Source organism: Camarhynchus parvulus, chromosome 1A (assembly GCF_901933205.1).
Source record: "Camarhynchus parvulus chromosome 1A, STF_HiC, whole genome shotgun sequence".
NCBI classification, from domain to species: Eukaryota; Metazoa; Chordata; class Aves; order Passeriformes; family Thraupidae; genus Camarhynchus; species Camarhynchus parvulus.
This window is the reverse complement of record NC_044586.1, coordinates 31,404,533-31,428,789: the sequence shown is the minus strand read 5'-3', so window position 1 is coordinate 31,428,789 and position 24,257 is coordinate 31,404,533. Positions and strand designations below refer to the sequence as shown.

General features: G+C 37.0%; 1 protein-coding gene across 1 annotated transcript in view; it reads right to left on the bottom strand.

The window, feature by feature from the left end:
- The window catches only part of PPFIA2 (PTPRF interacting protein alpha 2), a 287,472-nt gene that overhangs the window by 39,232 nt on the left and 223,983 nt on the right, over positions 1-24,257 (bottom strand). The window contains 12 exon segments of the mRNA XM_030960984.1: positions 659-813; positions 1,329-1,459; positions 2,352-2,381; positions 4,932-5,169; positions 7,856-8,076; positions 8,548-8,683; positions 11,060-11,151; positions 13,118-13,180; positions 14,122-14,151; positions 14,153-14,254; positions 14,604-14,687; positions 23,794-23,928. Of these exon segments, the coding sequence (XP_030816844.1) occupies positions 659-813; positions 1,329-1,459; positions 2,352-2,381; positions 4,932-5,169; positions 7,856-8,076; positions 8,548-8,683; positions 11,060-11,151; positions 13,118-13,180; positions 14,122-14,151; positions 14,153-14,254; positions 14,604-14,687; positions 23,794-23,928 (1,417 nt within the window).

Here is a 24,257-nt window from a genome sequence, read left to right as displayed (position 1 = left end):
GCCTCACATATTTGTATTATGTGACATCTGCATGACTAGGAAAGAGCCAGTATTTCAATTTTATTGACACATCTACTACAATTTGATACTTGTGTTGGAAAATTTTTGCCATGAATGAAGTAGAATGAAATAGTCTCGGCAAGGGAAAAGGACAGAAGTAGGGAGAAAGCTAAGCACTGCTGTGAGCAGCATAATTGTAAAAGGAAGTTATCCCGAGGCCATTTAGCTATAGACAATAGAGGGCATCCATCAACAAACTGAAATCTGAAAAGCAGCTACACTTGGTTGTGAGGACCTTCTGTATCACATAGGTATACCACCATTATAGCCATTTATTGCTAATTAACTTCTCACCTCCTCTTTATGTGGTTATTCAAGAACACAGTGTTACCATTGCTACCGTAATTCCACAGACTACTGAAGCACCAGGTTCAGTGAAGAAGATGACTCCAGTAATTTGTGCCCAAACTCTCATTTAAGTCATGGTCATGGCAAACTCATGACAAATACAACTGCTGATAACAGTGAAGTTTAATGGGAAAGTTGTGACAGACAAAACAGAAACATGAGCGAATTGGAAACTGAAAAAAAAGCAAAATTAAAAATGGAAAAATGGCAGTGAAATGGTGACCTTAGTTTGTTACCACTAATTCCTTACTGAGCTGTCCAAGTCGAGCCTTCTCTTTTTTACCAAACAATCGTCCTATTGAAGACTTGATTCCTTTCTTCTTAGGAGCTTTGTGCAGGGAGTCCTGGCTGCTGCTGACACTGCCAAGACCAATGCTTTCTGGCTCCAGCGAAGCAGGCAAACTACTGCAAAACGATAATAAAGAAATAGAATAGATAACATGTCAACATCTTTATTTTCTTCTAAGCAGCTCTGCAAATAAATTATTTGGTAATAATTTAGTAATGATCTCTCAATAAGTGAAACAATCACATCTTTAAATTATTTGGCAACATATAGAGCGACAGAAGACCACACTTTCATTGTCAGGCAAAGCTGAAAATAAATATATTTTACTTTGCTAAGAACAATTAATGAAAAATACACTAGTCAGCATTCTGACTTTATTTCTGGGATTTGTAGCATTGCTACTTCTAGTAGTCATCAAAACTGTACCTCAAAACAGAAATACCCAGCATGTACTTTAGCGCTGATAAACATTTTCAGGGTCTTTGCAACAGACAATGGGTAGGGTTTTTTCTCTCATTATATGAGAAACAGGGAAGAAATCAAGTAATTTTGGAATAGTTAAACAACATGACTTGAAAACAATAATATGTGGTAAACTGTGAAGTACCAATTCACGTTACAAACACCTTACCTTCTGGCATCGTTGTGGTACGAAGAAGGAAGGGTATGAGTCATCCTGATGGCTCTGGGTGTTGGAGGAGGAGAAGTTTCACATTTGATTGTGGCTTTATCTTCACGCCCATCTTCTTCAACTACTGCAATCTGTGGGAGAGAGACTTCAATGAGAGCATATTAGCTTTTCAAGAATGTTTCAATACACACCTCATGAAATTGTCAAGTGGACTGAAACACATAAGATTTCAAGTGCAGTGTTTCTAGCAAATTGTAAGGGTTCTTTTTTTTGAAATATGCTATTGGGAAAACCAATTTTCTAAATATGACAGATTAAAACACATATTTAAAAGAAATGAGATTATGGTTTTGGAAGAAGTTCATTCCTTTTATGCTTAAGAGGTTGGTGAAGGTCTAAACATGAAGACAATCTTAGGTGTAAGTGGGTCCCTTGCATTAAACAGGATTATTCAGGTTTACTAAGTTTCTCAGGGATGTAAGGGAGAAGGTGAATACAGGCACAAACATGACCACTCTCTACACAGTGCATTACTAGAATAGTCAGTATGCTTAACAGTAAGCATGGACAAAAAGGAATTTTGTCAGAGCATGATAATGATTTATCTTAAATAATGTCATGCAGTTTCATCATCAGTGCCAGTTCTATAAACAAATTTATATTGCTCCAGAAGATTTCAAGGAATTTCTCTGTAGTTCCTCCAGCAAGAAGAGTGGCCAAAATACACATGGAGGTAATGCTTTTGTGTCCATACTTCTTCAAAAATAAATATTCCTTTAACTTCGTGCTGTTGAGGCTGCTACTCCAAGATATCACTTAGTGGGCCTTGCTTCTGTGGCTTAGCTGTGACTCCTAGAAGCCATTCCAGGTAGGATTAATGATTATGTTCAGGCACAGAATGAAAAGGAGAGAAGAGGATGCAGTTGCTGGCAACGGATCTCAGCAAAGATTTAGTTATCTAAATAGCAGAGGAATATGATAATTCCCAAACTCTCGAAATTTTAAAAAACCCCAGTATCATACCTTTCTCCGATGCTTCCTTAGGTCACTTGGCTTAGATTGGTAACAAAAGTGGAAACAACAAAAAATAATGATTAATAAATATTATTGAAGTATAAAAACCCCTCACATTAGTTGTTCTCACATTCATGAAGTGGGAAGCAAAGATTAATCACTCTCCATACTATATACTAAGTACACAATTGCTGTATTAACATAAAATAACCCCTGAAAAATATGTCATTCTGGGAAAGTAGGTTTGGGTGTTTTTCCTAAAATTACACTCTCCTTCAATTTCATAATTTAGCAAAGAATTTCAAGCCTATAGTATCACTTTCTATTTTTGAGTTTTCATATAAGTACTTACGTTATCCCCAACAGAGATTTTTTTAGAAGTTTTATCAAATACTACAAATATATTTGTGTCCCACAAAATAAAACCACAAAATATCATCACCAAATATCATGACTGAAAAAATGATTGGCATTTTCAGGAAATGAATACATATTCACCTATCTTCTTCAGTATTAGTTAGCAGCAGCAGACTACTAGAATGGGTCTTGTTCAATTCCTTTTGCATTTTTATTTTTGGTAGATGTCTTTCATGTAAGGAAAGCTGAAGATACGCTGCAGAATTTATTTACTACATGCACCTGGGCTGTGGAAACTCACGCAGTCCTCCTTCTCCAGCCAACCAACACAGGGCCATTTGGCAATTTGAGCTCTAGAGATCAGACTTAAATCTCTTCCTAACTCCAAGTTTCACTTAAAGGATATCTGACAGATTTGCGTCTGTTCCCAGCTAGCAAGGAAGTGATATTGAACACTGAACTCCTGCTGAGACAGTGCAGGGCAGAAGTGTCCTGGAATGGTTGATGAAGGGGAGCAAGGCTGCGGGCTGTGCTGATGAGCACACTATGGGGTATGCTTCTACTGCTCATGGCAAGTCAAGAGCTCAACTGCAAGTCAGACAGACAATTCCATCCGAGTTTTAGCATAGTTAGAGCTGGATGTCAGCGAGATCATGGCAACCTGAATTGCAGAGGCTATGCAGTCATTTTGTGTTTGAATCTGATGAACCTACTGACCCGAAGGTACAGTTTTCAAATCCAGGCCACCAGGCAGTGCAGGTGTTTGCTGGCGGGGCAGTTCAACCATTGCCATTTACCAACAGCCAGGCTGCTTACCTTGAACAGCTGGGGAAAGGGAACACACTGCATTTGGGAAGGTGCTGCTTTGGTGAAGTAGGTGGCAGAACAGAAGCCTGCACACTCACCTCCTCCACAAGGATCTTTGCAACCAATATTTTTTTCTACTGTTCAGCAGTGGGAACTGGGTGCAGCAAAGAAAAAGTTACCACTGCCGGCCAGGACCCCCTTCCTGCTGACCTCAGATCCCAAGTGGCAGCAAACACCTTACTAAACTGGGAGGAGCAGAGGTGGGCATGAGTAGTTGTCAGTTCCCAGGAAAAGGGAATACTTGGCTAGGTGATCATCAACAGAAATCCCTACTCCCAGCTGAGAAGAATGAACAGCCAAGCTTCATTTTCAGCTGCTTTTAGCAACCTTTATTGTTAGGAAAGGCTCCACAGGACATCAGTGCTATTGTTTCCCAGGAATGGACCACAGGGGAACATTGGTGACATGATTATCAGAAAAAAAGCAAATAAAAATTGGGTTTACACATATCCTATTCTATTCCCTGTATGAAATCAGCAGAGTGGGCTGCTTTGATTCTCTCCTGGTACTTAAAGGGATTCATTCACCCTGGCTCCAAACTGGTTTGTAGCTCACGCTGAACCCTGTATCTGTACTCAGATCAGTATCAGAGTTGTACAGCTTAAATATGTTGACACATACTATCTTCAAATATTTGACAGATGTACTGTTTCTTTTTGTCTAGGATCAAAATTAAATTTGTTGTAAATCCCTTCCTAAATTGAACCAGAAACTTTTGAATGTGTCCTCAAAGATACAGCAATATTATAAATTATTTGCACAGTAATTTCATGGTGACTTGAAGTCTATGTGTGAGCCACCTGTAATATTGACATATATATTCTAAATGAATTACTGGAAACCAAAGAACTCATTTTATTGTGCATGATATATGGTCATGAAGAATGCATAAAAGCACTGCAAGTAGAAAAGAGTATACCAAATATAAAAGTATATCAAAATGATCACATATAAGAAGTGGTGGAATGTCTGAATGTCTTCTAGATATTTCCTGGAAGTTTAAAGTCTGCAGTAGCTCCACAGACTATTGCGTAATAACTGCATCACTTAAGAACTTTCCATTAGTAAATATTTTTTACATACAAGTAATTCCAGTGAGCAGTTCTGTCTCTTATTAATTCCACAGTCTGTGTGCTGAAGGCCCTCAGTAATCCTGTCACTATGCCCCTAGTGAATTATGCAATGCTCAAAACCACTACAACAAAGCCCAAAGACACCAAATGCCCACATTCAAGAGAATTTGCTATCTGTATGGATGATGAAGATGTAAATGAAGAATTATAGAGATGAGCCAGTCATACAGTGAAAAGATTAAGTACTTAATACAAGAAATACCACATCAAATACTGTCATAAGGTTTCTTACCAGTGTCATAACACCCATTCTGTCCATTTCCCTGGCTGGACTGCGAGGGGTGAGTTTGGGAGTTGAGTGTCCGCTGGGAGGAGATGAGCTTGCAAGGGACGATGCTGTCACTGAGCCAGTAATGGAGGTCCCTTGGTGGACTCTGGCTAGGTTTAAGCCTTCCAGACTCACACTGGCCACTCTGTTCTCTATCTCTTCAGCACGCAATTCTGTCGACTCTTTCTCTTCTTGGATTAACCTTATTAAACAAAAGAAGAATTCTCTTGTATTTGTCTCTTCATATCCCCAGAGCAAAACTAGAAACCATTTAATTTCAAATGAGATTTGAAAGCAAGGGCAAACAAAGATGAATATCACAGATAACTAAAAAAGACCCTTTTCTAACATTATTTTCCTAATCACCAGTTATCAAATTATTTTTCTCAACTCCTCCATCCTCAAAACCTGTTTGCAAAATGTGTCCAACAGCAAGGCTTGATGTATGACATTTCAGGAATATTGGTTCATTTGCAAAGGAGCTAGGGTAGGGGGGTTAACAATCCGATTTACCACAGATAACTAATTCCAAGCTTACGTTGGCTTCATCTGCTTATCTTTTGCTAAATCACAAAGTTAAGAGCCAAATGAAATTGGGCCTTTAAGAAGGGAATTGCTAAAATAATCCTTATTAATAAAACAAGAGAACAGGTAAAACAAATTGTCTGTTTTTCTCTACAATTTGATGAAAAAATGATAACTGTTTCTAAAGGCCTGTGTTTTTAAATGAATTTCACTAAAATCAATTTCTTGTTAGCAAGCAATACAAGCTTCTTAAGCATCTATCTCCTCAACAGGATGCTTCCATTGGGTTCTTTAGTTTGGTTAATTGTGATTGCACCTAGAATGGAAAAATGTCTTTAAAATAAAATATTTGTTTATAAGTCCTTCGCCCATAAACCTGTGCTAGGAGTAATCTTTTTTGCAAAAAGGAGGAAAAATTATGAGAGATCAATGTTAAATGAGAGAATACGAAGTCTGGGGAGGCTGAAACTGTGAATCAGACTTTGCTGAGTGAAATGAAGCAAGTACAATAATTAAAACCATAATATATTGAAAATAGAAACCCAAAAATTCCTGTGCTGTGATAAATCTTCTTCCCTAACATCAATTTCAGAATTTGTATAAAACATCTACAGCTCATTTTGAAATAATGCAGGGAAGAAACTTAAAGGCCAATAATTTGAAAGGGAATTATAACAACGTTTTTCATTTTAGTAATCTAAATACTGAATCATTTTGTATAATAGAAGAAATCTAAGGCAAAATACATTTTTAATCTCTTATAAGATCTCAAAAAATTTTATAAATCCCTATCGCGTTTGTCAATTAAAAAAAAACAAACCAAGAAAACATGAAATGCAATACAGTTTGTAAGACTATCCTTGTTGAATGATTTTCCTGAACCGTATAAATAAATCTACAAAATAACATATCTGGTCCTTTAACAATAGTTGCTATGATAATAAAAGCCTATACTTTCGTACAAGATTAGCAGTTGAGAAAATAAACTACTCTCAGTAGACTTCCAGTAAAAATGGCTGTATAAAAAGTGCACCCTTGCTTCCCTTTTGAGGTAAAACTGTACCTAATATCTGAGTCAAGACCCTGGGTTAAGTACAACAGTGATCTGATTCAGGGTGGCACAAATAATATCCCAGCTGGAAGTACCGTTCCTTGTGAAAGCCCTTTACTGTATTGTTAAACCGACAAAAGACTAGTATTGTTTAAAAACAAATATAAATGTTACACGTACAGCTTCCTGAGCTGGCCACAGTGCTGACTTCTTTTTAATAACAGAAAATGTGGATAAGGTTCTTTCTTTTATGTACACTGTTTTAAGGAGATTTACCTTCCCAACAACAAAATATCACTTTGACTCTGTATCTTGACAGGTGTAGGAAAGATTTGAGAAAACAGTGTAATCCTATCTGAACAAATACATTGTGGGAGAGTAAAAAATGCAAAGCTCTAGATTTATAATAAAAGGTTTTTCCCTAAACAGAAAAATTACTCAAATTCAACAGAGTTTTTCCTTAAAAGTTACTTTGATCAGAGAATGATTATCTTTTGCCAAATCAGTCTGTCTTGTTTTGATTATATTTCTAACCACAGTATTTCTGTTTCTAGTATTACCAGAAAGTGCCCAACACATTTACTATAATTTCTTTCATCTCCTTCCAGGCAAACAGTCACTAATGAGAGGATGTTTTTCATACACCAAGTTTTTTTTAAAGTTGCTCTTACTGAAAAACATGTAAGAATGCTTTAGTCTTGAAATATGGTTTCATTTATAATAATCACTTAATTAAAACATGTCATTTGATTCTCTCCATTAAATTTGCACAGATATTAAAATATAGTCTATTCATTACCTATATCCAAGCACTATAATCCAACTTGGAGCATGAAAAATCATATTCTGTGTCTACACAGAAAATCAAAACCATGTCTTTGAATACATGGCTTATATTAGATTTAACAGAGAGATAATTGCCAGACGAAAGCATGAAGAGCACAGAAATAAAATATTTCTGATAGGAGGTCGCTACTGCGCAAGTGGAGTCATGTATAACAGTGAAAAAAGACCTTGAAAAAAGGACTGTGAACAATAATTTGTGAAAGCTGCCATGTGTTAGCCTCCTCTAACTTACTTTTCTTCAACTGGCCAACAGTTCTTCACTTGGAATCGTTTTTGAAAGAAATTTTTATGGTTAGGAAAGAAAGACCCAGTTGTTATCTTCACACAAGTCTCTCCTCTGGAAAGCAGACAATCCTCTAAATGAGCAAGCTGTTTCCTAACTGCCATGATGGTACCTGAACTCAAGCACTAAAGGAAGCTGGAAGCTGTAACCGTAAGTGCATCACAGCTGGTTCAGGCTACATACCTGATTTCTTTATTGATTGCATCTAGCTGCTCCTGGAGCATCATGGCCAGGGTCTGGGCATCAGAATGGCCACTTGGTGACAGCAGGTCCATGGAGCTGAACAGCGTTTCTCTGTCATCATCATCGATGTCCGACATCTCGGTGTCGCTTTCGAACGGATGGCTGCTCAGGACACCGATCTGCTGCGTCCTGTTCCACTCGTGATCACCAAGCGATTTTACCTGAGCAGGAATTAAAACATGTATGGCTTATGTCAAAGGAAAATTTCATAGTTGAACTTCAAAAAAAATGGGAAAGGAAAGCAACTAACACTACAAAATACTTATTCAATTATAAGCGCTCCATTAATGCTTGCAGTATTACTGCAAATAGCATAAAGTATTTTCACATAATTGTTATTTAGGTATCAAATTACTATAAGGAAAATTTATACAAAAAGACACTCTGGAAAGACAAATAATCAAGTAGGTTTGAACTCTGATGTCTAAACGTCAACATTTTCTGCTGTCATTTTGGACAACAGTTATCTGAGCGGGTATAGAAAAACCCTGAACTCTGGGTTGGGTTTTCTTGTTTTGGTGGTTTTGTTTTTTTCATTTTCTTCCTGGAAGAAAACCCCACAAACTATGAGCTTAATAACCTCAAACACATTCTCTTATAAGGGAATGTATGAGAAGGAACTGGGGATTAACCTTTGGTTCATCTCTGCGTACTCCCATCCGGCCTCTTCTAGGTCGCCTTATCACTTTAGTTGACCGATAGTCAGACTGGCTATCAACCAGTGAGCCCACTGAGTACCTCAGCTCTGTTGATGTGTCCAGATGAGGTCTAAAAACAGATTTACATAAGTGGACTGAGAGAGTAATAGGAATAACAACAACAATACAATGACCTTCAGTCTAGCAACACAGATTTCTTTTTTCAAACAAACTTTCATGTATCATAAATGAGAAAACTACATAAAAAAAAAAAAACTTAAAGGTGAAAAATTGAAATAATTTTATGAGAAAATTTAGGGAGAAACCAAATAATAAAACCTCTGATTTTTTTAAATAAAAGCTATGCATAGAAAAACTTATTGTCCAAAACTTTAACAGGAAAAAGCACATTTCAGGATAATTAGAACTGGCAGCTGAATGTATTTTCCTGTATATTCATAAATATGCCTGAGGTTACTCTAAGCATGTTACATGTTCATGAGTGAACATATTGATTAAAGCTTTCCCGCTGTAAGTCTATGCTCTACATTATGAAAATATTAGTGAACTGACCTGTGATATTTAACCTTGTTTAGGAATTGCTAATCTTCATTTGATGACACTTTCAGTGCTTTAAACCCCAATATTTCCTGTAGCCCTGGTAAGTCTTGGGATATTGTGGTGAGGTTTATACAGGATGACTTCAGCACCTCTTTTCTTGTTTACAAACAGTGGTCCCTGACCTCTTTGTCCTTAATCAAACAGCAGCACCAAAAGTTCACTGCTTGGTGCAGTAAAAACATCCTAACCATGGGCTGTGGAACCAAGGTGAAAGAGCAAAGGCTCCAATGCACCATTTGAGAATTCAACCACAAAAACAGACACCTGAACAATTTCTGTTTCTCAACACACCTGCAATCTCCACATAAAAATATAAGAATAGCACGATTACAGTAAAAAAAATGAAATGTAACAAGAAACCCACATAGGGAAGTGACTGGTTTTATCTTCCATGTACAGTAATTGTGTCAATAGAACTTTGTTCTCATAATCAATAATATTTGGCAGTTGCAAAGCAAGTTGGCAGGAAAAAAGAAACAGTCCAGGCTCCAGTCTCTAGCTGTAGATTTTCATCTGCTGATCAGCTTCATTATTTTTCTGAAAGCACAAACTCCAGCCAGTGCAGAATTGACTACAGGCTGAGAATAGGAAGTATTTAATGCTCAGAGCTTGCTGTGCCTGAGAGAGTTGGGAGCTTCATGAGGTCAGGTTACATAAGGGAAAACACACTGTTTAGCAGAACCTGCTGAATTCCCAAGATATTTAGATAGCTTATCAAGTTCAAACAGCCTTTTGACAAGGGCTAATCAGCTCCTGTTTACTGAGCACAAGCTAATGATACTCATCTACCCAGCAAGGAAAGCTGCTGTTCTTCAAGGATGCTCCAAAAACCAAAGCTGCTGTTGCAGCAGCTCAGAAGCCTCTGTCCCTGCAAGCACTTTCAAGAAAAATGTGTTGTGTGCCTGTAGTCACATTCTCAAGGGAACAAAAATTCAAAAAGTTGAAAGCATCACATTCTGAATTTCATCAGCTTACACTTCTCTACATATAGAAAAATATTATTCCAATAAATAATAAAAGGTTGAGGGAGAAACCATGTCCAGGTACTGAGCAAGGCGTCTGAGGACATCAGTGGGCAGGCAATAGCTGATGGAAAAAAAACAACCCACTGAACAAGACTAACTTTAGATGAATACAGTGCTCCCAATTCATTCTTGGTCCATGAGCTTTGTCTAGCAGGTGTGCTGGCAGGTTTTAAAAACTGACATGCTGCTTGTTATGAAAACAGCACATGGCACACAATTATCAATAAAGCAACAACTTAATCTCAAGGGACACTTTTAAGCAAGAAGGAATTTCTAGAATGATACATTCTTTGCAGCTGTTAGTGGTTATATTTATGGCATTTGTCTCACTATTCTTCCCATATTGATTTTCCATCAAAAAAAGGTGCAATGTTTAATGTCCGATTATGATGTTTTCAGATCTCTCTGAATAATATCTTCACATTCAGCTTAAGTTCTGTGGTCTTTTGCTAGACACTAAGTACAGCTGAGTTATGCCTTGCTAATAAAGAAAATATATTATTTATAGAACAAATACGATCATAAATATGCTGATCAGTTTCAGCATTAAAGAGGATTGTTTCTAATTTATATTTAAGGTCTGAGAAAAAATTGTGTATGTGGATGTACTTTTAAAAACATTTCATAATTTAAAAGAATTTCATTAATCTCCATAATATTTCAGTGTATACTACTGATAAAGGCCCTGATGAAAAAAGTGAAAAGCAACAGTAATAATAACTGCACAGATTTTACATTTTAAAAGAAATACATGACCGCATGTATGCGCGGCTTGAACACATCTCTGCTGTAAATGCTTGCCATTTACATTTATGTCTATTTCAACTTAAAGTGAGAAAACTTTTGTCACAAAATATCACCTTGACAAGGTGGGTTCAATTAAAGAACCAGCCCTCAGCTTCATTTGATCCAGTTCAGACCTCAGTTTCTCAATTTCTTCGGCGAGTCTCTCCTGGAAGTAAGAGTCAGACATATTTACTTGTGATACAAAAGACATTTATTTTATGAGATATTGTTCTTGTACAGTTAAACAAACAAGCAGAGATATACTGAATGTAACACTGACTCTAATAAGAAAAGGAAACTCACTACTACTAATGAGATGTACACATCAAAAGGAGGTGGTATAGCACTCTGCTATTTTACCACTGCCTGGACGTGTTGGAAGGACAAATTTGTACTTGAAACTTACTTTTTTCCTAACATAAAGCCAGGCACAGTTCATTGTGTGATTCACCACTTGCCCTATAGAGACCAAGATTAACAGTTGCACTCAATGATCTCTGAGATCACCTTTTCCACCCTACATGATTTTATGACACTATGGGATTGCATACTGGCCTTTCTATCTACTGATAGAGACCCAGACTTAGAGGGAACTGCGTTTCAGATTACTCGAACTGCAGCTGTATGTCTTGCTCTTATTGAGTTGATGTGACTCTAGTATGAGGTGCTGCTGGCAAAAAATGAAAATTTGCCATAAAATTGGATTTTTGGAACTAACTAAAAAATCCGTCACTATTTACAGCTACCACTAGGGAAAACAGCACTGTTCCCAAATTCTACAAGTAACTGTTATCTAAATAAAGTGAAATGAAAGAATTTTAAAACAAATTAAGAACAAGCATGGGATGAAGATATAATACTGCTCTAACTAGAGTTTAAAATGCTCAGTATAGCAAAAGGCTAGGAATAAGGATCTTCTATAAGTAATATCTATAAATAATATATCTATAAATAATACTATCTATAAATAATATCTGTTTCAGTGAGTATCATTACTGAATTATTAGTATATAATTACTGAAATAGTATTAGAGTATTTTTAAAATATATCTTGATTGAACAGAACTACTGAGATGATTGATACTCTATTGGTAACACTTGCCAGTTACTTAGAGATTATTAGTATCTGATGCTATGTTCATCTATCTGAAATTGTTTCACCAGTTTCTTCATCAAAGTGGAACTAATAATCCCTTCCATGTGGGACACTTAGAAGCTCTGGGGTCAGAACATGTAGTGACAGGAGAAGGGCTTTAAAATGAAAGAGGGTAGGTTTTAGATATCAGGAAGAAATTCTTTATGGTGAGAGTGGTAAGGCACTGAAACAGGTTATCCTTTTGAGTACTTTAATCTTGCTGCCTTTCTCTACAGGTTACCTAAATGTAGATGAAAGCAAGAATTTTTTGAACAGATACGTCTTTTTTTATTTTCTCAAAGGTCTTGATTTTGATGCCATATACTATATTTATATTAGTATAGAATGGAGCTATATTTTTAAAATCGGGTATAATTGCTTTTACAGGGATTTAATACATTGCAAAAACACTTCTGTGAATCTGAATGCAAATACATTTGTGCATCCTACTGCACTCAAGGCAGGAATAACTTCAAAACAAAATCCTACATCTGGGATTGGAATACATCTTCTTGGAAGAAATATTTATAATCAATTTGACTGATGCACTAAACAGCATTAGGGGTAAATTTGCAAGGAATGAAGAAAGGTCACTTTCAGCTATATTTAGCATAATGCCACTGCACTTGTTAAGAAGAATTGCATAAAATCCAAAAATTACATTCTTCACTATGAAAGTGGAACCAGTTATGCATACATCTCTGCTAAATAAGACTTTTTCAGAATTAAAACTGATAGAAGAAAAACTCCAAAGCCAGTAAAATCAACATGAATTTTGGTATTGACTTCCTGAGGTTAGGATATCAACCGTGAACTTAGAAAACCTGTCAGAGGCCTTCTAAGTCTATGTATTGCATCTAGGTGATTAAAGGAATCCTCATTTATGTCAGTAAGATTTTTCTTGATAGCTGGATAATTAATATTCCATATGCACATTTCCAAATAATAATTTACATATTTTGATAAAACCAGATAAAATCACAGTGTTTTACAGTACCTTATCATGTAAGGACTCTTCCAGATTTTTCCTGAAACTTTCAGATTCTTGAATCAAAACATTCTACAAATAAAAATAGGAGAAAAAAATAAGCAAGAAGAAATTAGAGATATGTTAATGGATTAGATATCACTATGTACATGTACAGGTTTACAAAGTTCATATATGTTAGACTTCAAAATTAAAATTCTTTAATGTTTTGGTTGGATTACATACTAAATTTTAAATGCTGCAAGAATTCAAACACGTAAGAACATGTGTCTTCTAGATCAGCAAAACCTTTGCATCTTGGTTCAACTGAGCAAATGCCTCATCCTTACACAACCAATTCTCCCTACAACTTCTTTTGGCAAGCCTATTTCTCGTCCATACCATATTTCGTTTCAATGGTATAAGCCAGCAGTACATCCTCTGAGAAGTTCTGAAATACCCTTCTGAAAAACACCGAAAGATTCCCCTCAGACCATATAGAAGGTGAATAAGTAGAAGAGGGAGGATTAAAGAGGGCAAATACAAAGGTCAGCAGCTTTGAATTTTGCAGGACCACATTGTCTCACATAATGGAAAATCTGTAAACAACATTCCCTCTCCAAGGCTAGATGCTCCTTCTCCTGTGGTGACAGCATTTTACTCATCCCAGAGGAAGTGAGGTGAAACCAGCAGGTTAAAACACTGAAATGATGGCACATCTAAAATGGTCATTCCTCTGTTCTCATCCACCTTCTCTCACTGCCTCATGCAGCCTGTCACACACTGGTTCTTTCCAAGCTCTTCCATCAGGCTCTTGGCTGATAAACACGTGACTTCAATATATTCAGTATTTTCGCAGCTCGTCCGGGAAGACACTTGAGCCCACTCTTGAATCAAGAGTTAAATGTGTAAGTTGGAGTACATTTGTGGTAATACTGGTAATACAAAATCAGCATGATGCCTTCATCCTGATAAAAGCAGAACAATGGGAAATCTTTATTAAGCTAAACTTTATACCGCTGTTTGTACTGTACCTTTTCTTCCAGTGCTGCCATTCTCTCTTTTCAAGTGTAGTTGCAGACGCTCATTGGATTCTGTCAAAAGTCTGTCTACAGTATCCGATAATCTTTTGTTGTGCTCCTCATTCATTTTTTCTCTTTGCCTTGCCTTTAATGTAGAATAGATGAGACCGATTGGTAGGGTCCAAAATTAACCAGTACAGATATGTATAATTAAAAAAACCAAACAACTAACTGTAACCATTTAAAAGAATTTCACAGGAAATGTAATTAGAGTTACTGATTAATGCACATCCACTTTTGTAACAGCAGAATGCTTTCAACTCTGCAACTGGACATAAATTAATGCATTAAGATGGTGAAGTAAAGTAGAAAGATGCTGCCATCACTGCTACAAACAGAACATTTACAATTAGGTAGTTGGAGATGCAGGAGTACAAATGTAGCACTACACTGGCAAATGAAAAGGGCACAGAGGCTGTTTGCAATGCACATACTCTTTGAAGTTCCTGATTCTTCTCTTCAAGTTGAGCTTCTAAGTGTCTCATACGTTCCTCAATGTTTCCATGCCTTTCTTCTGCCTGTAAAAAAATAGAAAAACTCTTTCTGTAATTTAGGTGTCTTTGGAAGTTTTTATTTCAGTTAAGTTTAAACAAAACATAAAGCAAGCTACTACTAACTGCAAACTTAGTTTTCCGAAAATAAACTTTATTTAAACAGGCAGCTGAACAGCATTGCTTGAAATGTGTCAGCTACAAAGGCCTGTTACATCCAAGCATCAGCAAAACATTGGAGTTATTTATGAGCAATGAAATCAGCCAAATGTAACATGCAGACTGTGCATGGTTTGAACACAAACCTGCCATCGTAAAATTGTAAGCTCCTGAAGCACTGAACTGCACGATGGTTGATTATCAATTTAAAAAAAAAATTTAAAAAATGAAAACAAATCAGATGGATTCTATTCAGCAATAGAAAGTAAAGTCCAGTAGGACTACCTTCCTACGTATGGAGATCATTTCTTGTAGTTTAGCTTCCATAACATATTGATAATCATCAGATGAGGTAGAAGAGGTTGGATCAGACTAACAAGTCAAGGAAAAGGAGAGGGACAAAATTGAAAAATCAGAACTAAAGACACTGACACTGAACAGAACACAGCACAGAATGCTTAAAAGAAAAGTGTGACTGAAAATTTAATACTTTTAGCTGACAGATTTTTACATGGAATAAACTACACTGATACTTGGTGAAAAAGATGCAGTTGATGTGGAGAAACTGAAAATAATGGAATGCTAAAGAAGCTATCAACCTACACATGGAAGTACAAGGTTAGTGATGGCTGGCTGATGACACATGATTACAGAGTGGATTCAAAGCGATACTGTCTAATCTTATGCTGTTTCTCTCTCTCTTTCTTTTTTTTTTTTTAGTTTTGGTAAACTGAACACCAGAACCAGACTCTCAGAGGCCAACATCAGAAATTCCTGTATAATTCTTCTACCATTCTCTAGGAATGATTACAATGCATAAATACTACATAATGGATCAGTCAGTTACACCACTATGAAATGTCATGGTATATTCCCTAATTTCTAGAAAACAGAAAGAACGCCAAAAGAGACAAGGCTCAAGCTTTCATATGCCATATTAGAATACACTATATAAGGCCTTTCATCCAAATAAACAATAGAGTTTTCATCCCTTTGAAAAGATCCACCCTGGTGGATCTCTTTGGAAGATCAAGGTAATCAGATAAAAGAAGAACCTATAAATAAAATTCATTAATAATAATGAAAAGTTATTACTGAGTATAGAAATGGTAATCCAACCAAAGATTCATTACTATTTCTGACAGAAGCTGACCTTAATTAGGTCATTTGTGCCAAAACATGAATATTCATGTTATTGTCATATCAAACAAGTCTATGTTGTTATTCAAAAACCAAAAAAGCCCTTTTGAAAAAGGGAAATGCTATATTAGTTTTGTTGCTATGGAAACAGGAATGTGCACAAGGCATACAGAGTGCTACTGATGACTGAGTTGTGAGCTCGCGCCTGTCAAATGCTATTTCACTCTGTCAGATTCACCCTTTCAAAAAGAGATCTGAACTCCATCTTTAGATGAGCAAACTTTAATATGCACAAGATATACTAATTTGACAGCTGTATTTTTGTGAGACTACTTTTCATATGCTTATCTACTAATGATTTATCAGATTAATTAGTAATAGGTATCCAAGTAATGCCAGCTGTTCATAATAACTTAAAATTAACAATAACTTTAATTCAGTAGTATTATGAGTACCAAAAGTTCATACAGAAAGCAATCCTGTGATCTAGTAATCTATAAACATACACTGCAGCTTTTTATATGAAAACATCCACATAAGAAAATTCTGTTTTGTATAAATACAAGAGTATTGCTTAACCTTGAAGACCACTAATACTATTTTCATAGTATATTCATAAAACTCATATTCTTGCAAAATCTAAGGGAAAGTCTTTGTAATTAATTTCATTTAGAAGTGCAGTTCTTGTTTCTGGTCATGAAGCAGGCATATTGTGATGTACTTGAATTTATTTATTACCTGAAAATATTTTTTCTGTTTATTACAATTTGGACCAGCAACAATACTTCTATGGTCTTCTTCAACCTATCTCTCCATTTTGCTTCTTAGTTGGTTTCAGCACACCAGTGCTAATGCACTCCTTCCTCTCCCAACTGGGTTGTTAGAGAGATAGGGTTGAAAAAGTTAAGTCTCTGTGACTGCAGAACAGATGTCTTTCTACACAGTGATCAAGTTTTATTCTGCTCTGTAGAGAATAGAATTTTCCCCTTTTTAAGAGCTGGCTGCAGCATTGGTTCAAGGCCACCCCTTAATGCATTTGCAAGGGTCATGAGATGACTTGAAATCACCAAAGCTCTGGGAAGACTTAAGTAATTCTACGTCTTTTGAAGCCAATTCCATAGAGGGAGATACAGAACCCACTGGGGGCACCTTCCTACAAAATTAAACTCCTTATAAGCTTCATTAGCTGACTGTGAAACTTAAAAGCAAGTTACTTAAACTTCACTGCTTCTGATGCCTTGAGAGGCCATCTAGAGCAGAAGCTAGACAGTGTTGAAGGAATAAAGTAGTTATTTACTAAAAGGCCTTCAAAGGATACACCTTGGGCAGTACAAGAGCCTGGCCAAGGCTACACCCAAGATGGACAATAGGTCACAAGTTTTTAGACTTTTATAAGTTTTGGTCCATTTACATATTGGAGTAAATTGTCCAATTACAGCTTCAGGTTATGAAGTCCCATCCTCCCAGATTGCTCTTCTCAATTCACTGTGGTTTATAACTTTTGCGCCTGAAGCTGCAACAGTGTTCTTGGTTCTCGGGCTGGAAAAGGATTGTTCTGCCTAACTAAACTGTGAGGAGAAGGTGCTAACACTTTATATGAAGTTCAGAGTTATATACTAATGCAGTACAGAGCCTGGAAAACTGAAAGCTAAAGCTAAAGACATCACTTCAATACATTTAATTGCAGCTTAATGAAAAATATGAAGAAAACTAAAGTAAAACCACTCAATTTAAAGGGATCTCATTCACATCCTCTGAAATGTGGTGCTAACCTGTCCTTAAAAGAAAGTCTGTCTAGTTAGCTGTATAATTTACCTTTTTTTTTAAAAAATAAAATGTAAATTTTTCAGTCCAAACCATGTCATAATAGGTTATCTGTCTAGCAGATCTTTTCAATGCAGAAAACAGTTGTGATATTAGGTCTGACAATTTTTGGGGAAAAAGGAGGAATAAAATTATTGTCAGAATTATGTATGTTATCTGAATTCTTATATAGACAACATTATTGAAAGAACATGGTGTTCCCTCAAGATTCTTATAGCTACCTATTATTTTATAACTTTTTCCTGCCTTAATAATTCAGCAAGATATATGCTACCTTTTCATCTCTTTGGTAGAACAGAGAAACTTGAAAATTAATTAAAATTCAAGATGCCTTAGAACCAAATCAAATGTCATTATTCTAAACACTGCTAATGTATTCAAATATTTTATGTTTCCTTTATGTACCATTTGTTCTGAAAGTGTTATTCTGTATAACTCTAAAAGGACTGAATTATTTTATAGACAAAATATTCAATAATTAGGCTCAAGTGCTTGTCTGGCAGAGAGCAAGCACAGGTGCACAGACTTAGTATCTACTCTGGGCTCTAAAGCTGCTTAGTGATTTCAACTACTGGTTATTATGTGCCAACTGCAGGCACAGGTCCCTGCAGCAGGGATGGGAATCAAAAGGGCAGACAGAAACACATGTACCTACTCCCATCTTCTCTGACTTCCAGAAACCCACCTGCAGACAAAGACCTCCAGGAACCAGTGTCCCCAGCTGGAACACACTCCCAAAATGAGGGTTTCAACACCTCCCACCACCCTTTACATTGAGGAAGGCCCTCAACCAGGTCTCAAAGAGGTCCCTCCAAACAAAAAATCCCCTGTAGCAAGTCAGTTGTTAGCTAAGGGATTTGCAAATCCTTTCCTAAGGACTTCCCCAGCCCATCCAGTTAGGATTGATATACCTGTGGCAGTCACACTTTTTTTTTTTTTGCTCATTTGTCTTAGTCAGACCCAGAGATTATAAAGAATAAGTTCTTTGAGAGACTTGTCAGCCTATAAAATACTGAATGTGTCCATGTCAGCCTTGTAGTTTGAGCACAAGGCAGAGACTGAGACACCAGTGCTTGTCATGCTTCCGCAGCAGAATTTTAGGCACACATGAGACAGCACAGACAACTGTGGACTCAGACTCCTAAAGAAAAGCTGGATTTCTTCCAACTAGTTTTACTAGGAATTAATTGAGTTAAAAACTGTAAAGTAGAGCTTACATGACTACTTGCTTGGCAGGCCTTACCCTACATTCTTCCTTCAATATAAGACTTGCCTGCCTGTTTGCTCCTATTCTGTACAGAAGGCACATTGCAGGATATTCAGCAATGAGCATTTAAAGCATTTAGCCAGAACATTCAGTTAAAAATAGACTTGGGAAATCATGCACCTTAAACTGGATTCAAAATATATGGACAAAAGGTAATGATGTCTGACCCCTAGGAGAAACCAGCCTGAGTATTAATGTCCACTTTGCACTCTCTAGGCCATGGAATAGCCAGCACAAAGTAGTAACAGCCAGGAAAACTCTGCATTGAGGGAATACCAAAGCAGCTTGTGTGATCTCTAGCCCTGTTAAAACTCTGCTGGTGCTCCTGCTGCTAATGCACCCACAAAAAAGATGTTGCTTTCACATCATCTGTTACTGATGGAACTGCACATTTTCTAGGTCTTTGTATCTTAGTTGAAAAGAAAGAAACGCAAATTCAGATGCAGAAATCACTTGTATAATATAGGTGCCATATTTTTTTTTCTTTTCATGCTGAGTTGCAGGAACAAATCTAAACTTTTCTAATGGTACAATCAATTCCCCAAGTTTTGAGACCTTGACTTTCTTAACACCTGCACTCCAGTTTTTTTACTGGCATCCTATGCTTTAGTCTATCCTCGGAATAAGGGCATTATTCACAAAGAAAGGATGCATTACTGAACTGAGCTATGAAATTGAAGGTGAAAATAGGTGATCAGGGTGACAGAGTTGCAACAGCTCACAAAGTTATCAGCTACTTGCTTACATCTCACCTGTTACCAATGTGACAAAATGAACTGGCTCCCCTTTTTCTAAACCTCAACCTTTCAGTCACTAGATAGTCACACCTTCTTTCCCCTTTGTTTTCCCACTACCTTCTGTACCTCCTAAGTTTAGTAAGCAACTCCTTCAATTTAGCTTTGTCAAAGTTGCTTCTTTCATTACTTTCTCCTATCAAGGCAAATCTCCCAAGAAAAAGGAAGCAAAGAGGGGTGTTTTGAGAAGACAGAATGTGCTGTAAATGTGAAAATTTCTTTAGCTTCCCTCCCCTTCACAAAGTATTTATTCTTTTTTTTCCCTGCCTGTAAGAGGATTTATCAACTTTCTTCTCCTATCAACACATCATATTTTCTCTCTCTTGTTCTCAGAGAGGTTTCTGTATTAACTATATCCACTCCTTGCAGGGGAACTTCTTTCCCCTCTTTCCATCTTTTTCATGGCAGAAATACTCCTTTTACTTATTTTGCAACTTCTTCTCCGCTTAAAGCAAACCACAACCCCACACTGACACAAAACAAGCATTATGTCCCACTTGCCTCCAACTCTCAAGTCATTTTTTTATCACCTTTAAAATTAACTGAAGGTGTTACTATGCTAAATGTGGTTTATTATGATATGGTTTCCTCTTCTCCATCTCAGTGCTTCTCTAGTGCAGCTGACAAACGTGGCTGGTATTTCTGGTGACCTGCATACAAGAATGATGGTGTAAAATGCTGACTGCTGTCTTGTGATCAGAGAAGTGACTTGGTACCTCTGCTGCACAGGCACCCAGAGGGTGAAGGACTGCTAGTGGGAGTGAGTGAATGGAAGTAGGTGGATGCTGGCTGGCTCTAATAGACCCCTTCCCTGAACACATGCAAGGAGAAACTGGTGTTTGACAGACTAACCATCTGAAGATTCTGGATGCTCCCATGTCTGTCCCTTCTGAGGAAAATAAACATTTTGTGGGATAAAGAAAGGTTAATACAGGAGGGAGGTTCTTTCTACTAGGAACTGCCTCTTCTCCAGAGCAGGCAAACAGACCAATACTGTGAGAGTGAGTAGAAGGTGGCTCAATGAGTCATGGGAATCTAACTCTTGGGATACATGCTGAGAGCTGTGCTACTTGTCATGACCAGACAGGTACCAGTGTGATGGCCAGGCGGGACAGCACAGGATATGGGATCATGCTGTTCCAGGTTAGTCTGCCAGAGGCTGATTAACCCTCCAGTTGTCACCCAATGGGCAGAACACAGTGAAAACAAAGCCAAAGAAAAGTTCAAATGACTCAGGTAAATTTATGGGTACTTATCCAAGTTCACTGTATAGTCCAAATTTTTGGAAGTTCACTCCTTACGAACTAGTTTGGGCATGGAAAAGCAGCAGAAAGACATATCACTAGCTTATATACATAAAAAAAGGAAAACCAACTAATTTTAAAAACTGACATGATAGAAGGATAGCAGTCTATATCCTTCATTTGCAGAATCCCAACCCAGATTTATTATGAGCAAGAATATAAAAAAAATTGAGTGCAGAACTGCAACATGCAACTTTTAAATCTATGAGGGTTGGGGTGGAGGTGGGGAATAATCACAGACAAATCCAGAACATATTTTTTCTGGTTTATCTCCACATGTAAGTAACTGGTCTTATATTTTACCCACAGCGTAGCAGATAACCCCCATTACTTCACTTTAAAATACACATAAAGCATGTTTGGCTTAACTCACCTCTTCCATATGATTGCAACCCCATTAATCTCAGAGAAGCCACTTTCATTGAGATAGTACTAAAGGAAGGAGAATCAGTTTTGACTTTTTTTTTTAAGTGCAGAAACAGTAGCTGATTTGGTGGCTCCTCTTTTGCTTGTTAAACATAGACACTGCAGTGATCACACAGCTCAGGCAGACAGGCTTTGGGGATTCTGCAGCCAGATAATTTGAGTGCTACAGACAGCAGGTATACTGGCACAAAATCCAACCAAGGCAAAATTAATTAAGCATTATTCAGCCCCTCAGGCAGGACCTGCAGTTGTCAGACCTGCAGCTGACCACACGTAAGAGCACACCAGCTAGCTAACTTAAAACTGCTTAAGTAAGCTGCAGTGATTGCAGCATCCTTGGTTCAGAGCCTCATTTATGTGATCCATGAAAAGTAATGGACTTTAAACTTCAGAGCTCTCAAAGCAGCACTTTAATAAGCTCTGCAGTTTGCAAAGAAATTGTACACAAGACACACAGGCCACAGGCTTATTTAGCCTATTGGCCAAATTATGACATTCTGCTTCACGTCATATATTCCAAGGCATCACACTTTTAACTGAAATACATGTCTTCAGTTTTTTATGTAACCACTGAGAAATGAGCAGAACCAGCATTACAACCTATTTCTCAGAGTTTCTTGCTTGGCAAAAACTTTGATCAAGTACATCAAAGTGAAATGGGGTGGATCATCAGCTCTGTTGACAGCTCTCTAGCCACATCCCATGAAATAATGTAAGAAGACAAACGGAGATGTATATTGCAGCTTTATGGTCACAATAACAACAGTGTCTCATGGAAGTCCCTGTGTGTTCTGCATGGTTGAAATGGGATTTCTTCTTAGGATTTTTGTCATTAAAATATGTTCAAGGAAAAATGCAGTTGCAAGAAAAGACATGCTTGAGACTGCCAAATACTTACTGGTGGCTAATTGCTGGAGAACTTATTCAGGAAAAATCCTCTTAAAATAGAAAACAGTATTTTTAAGCTACTGAGGGCATTAGAATATATGATTATTTGCTGAATCAGAAACAATTGGAAGAAAAAAAAGTTAAAATGCCAAGGGATTGCTCTTCTGTGCACCTGAGTTTTTATTAAAATCCAATGAAATTTATTTGGTATTTCATGTAGCTCTTTCTGCTGATTCTTCTTGCCTTCCTCCCCCCACCACCTCCCTCAATTTTCAGTCTTTGTTTCAGATTGACACCCATTCATACAAACCTAAAGTGACAGCACAAACCCTTGATTACTGAAAGCCTTCCTTTCTTTGTTTCTTCTGCTTAACTAAATTACTTTAAAATCAGATTTTATTAATGAGCTGCTCAGCATTTAAGGCTTCACTAAATATGGAAAACATAGGACCTGCAAAAAGTCCATCAAATTTAGAAAGAGCTCAGCACATAAATAGAAGCATTCCTTGGTAATAGAGAAAGGAAAGCTTAGATAAATCAGAATTATATATGATACAGTGTCTTAAATGCATTTTTCTTTGTCTAATTTTAAGGGACAAAGCATAAACCACATTATATGTCTTTATGAAGCTGGTAATACTTGAACTATATTATTAACTACATGCACACCTGAAAGCATTAGAGGCCAAATATAAAAAGCACACTACTAAAAATTTATCTTCTTTTTTTCTATGATAGCAGCCATATAACAAATTTATAAAAAGAAAAATTAAAATCACTCAGTTTCACATTTTTCTTTGCAGATATATGATACAAAGAATCATTCAAAGCAAACCTCGTAAGCATGTACTGCAAGTTGTTTTCAGTTGTGTTGCACAAATGATCCCACCTGCCACCAGGATTTGATTTTATAGCACTTAGTGCAATAAAACTAGGTGTTGTTTATATACATGGTATATGAAAACATCCAGAAGACCTAAGTACCTGTAGGAAAGGGACTTCCCTCACTGCCTACCCTTAAATTAGAAACTCCTATGCAGTAAAATGGGTCCTCCTAGAGTAAGTAATGCTCAGTTGTATTGGAAATACATGACTCCCTTGTAAGCATAGCCTAGTATGGCTAACTTACAGATAACTACTTTTCCAGTCATCAAAATGCTAAGAATTACAAACACAGCATTGAAACCATTCCCATTCACATACTTATAAAGAAACATTTTCTTCTTTCAAACTGGCTCGATGTTACCTTTGTTTTGTCCTTAAGGTGAGGAATCAGGCTGCAAATCAGTGTTAAACAATGGGGCTTCTGAAGTGAGCCTATTTCTCAGTACCTTAGTCAAAGCTGCAATTCTCTGAGCCAGTTCAGCCTCCACTTCAGGTAAGGTTTCAGCTTTCCTCATCGTCTGCTGCAGCTTCTGCTCAGCCAGCTCGAGACGCTCTTGCAGCTGCCTGTTTTTGTCTTCCAACTGAAAGCCAAAGATGGATAAACAAGTATAAAAACATAAAAATCAATATTAAGGATTTCCCTTCCCTTTCTAAAGTATTAGTGAAATGATAGCAACACTCACTAACAGGCAAGACAACCCTTGGTGTGGGAGAGGTTACTGGAGAGGCATTAACTCAAGCATGGAACAACGTAGGCTGCCAGTCTAACTACTGATTTGAGGCTCAAGGATCTCACAAAGGTGAATAAAAGGACTTGTAAGATGGCACTAATTAAGATGAAAAAGCTTCACTGATAGATGTAGTATTTATCTGAGCAAAATAATAGTACTGGCGCCAGTAAAGCGAGAAT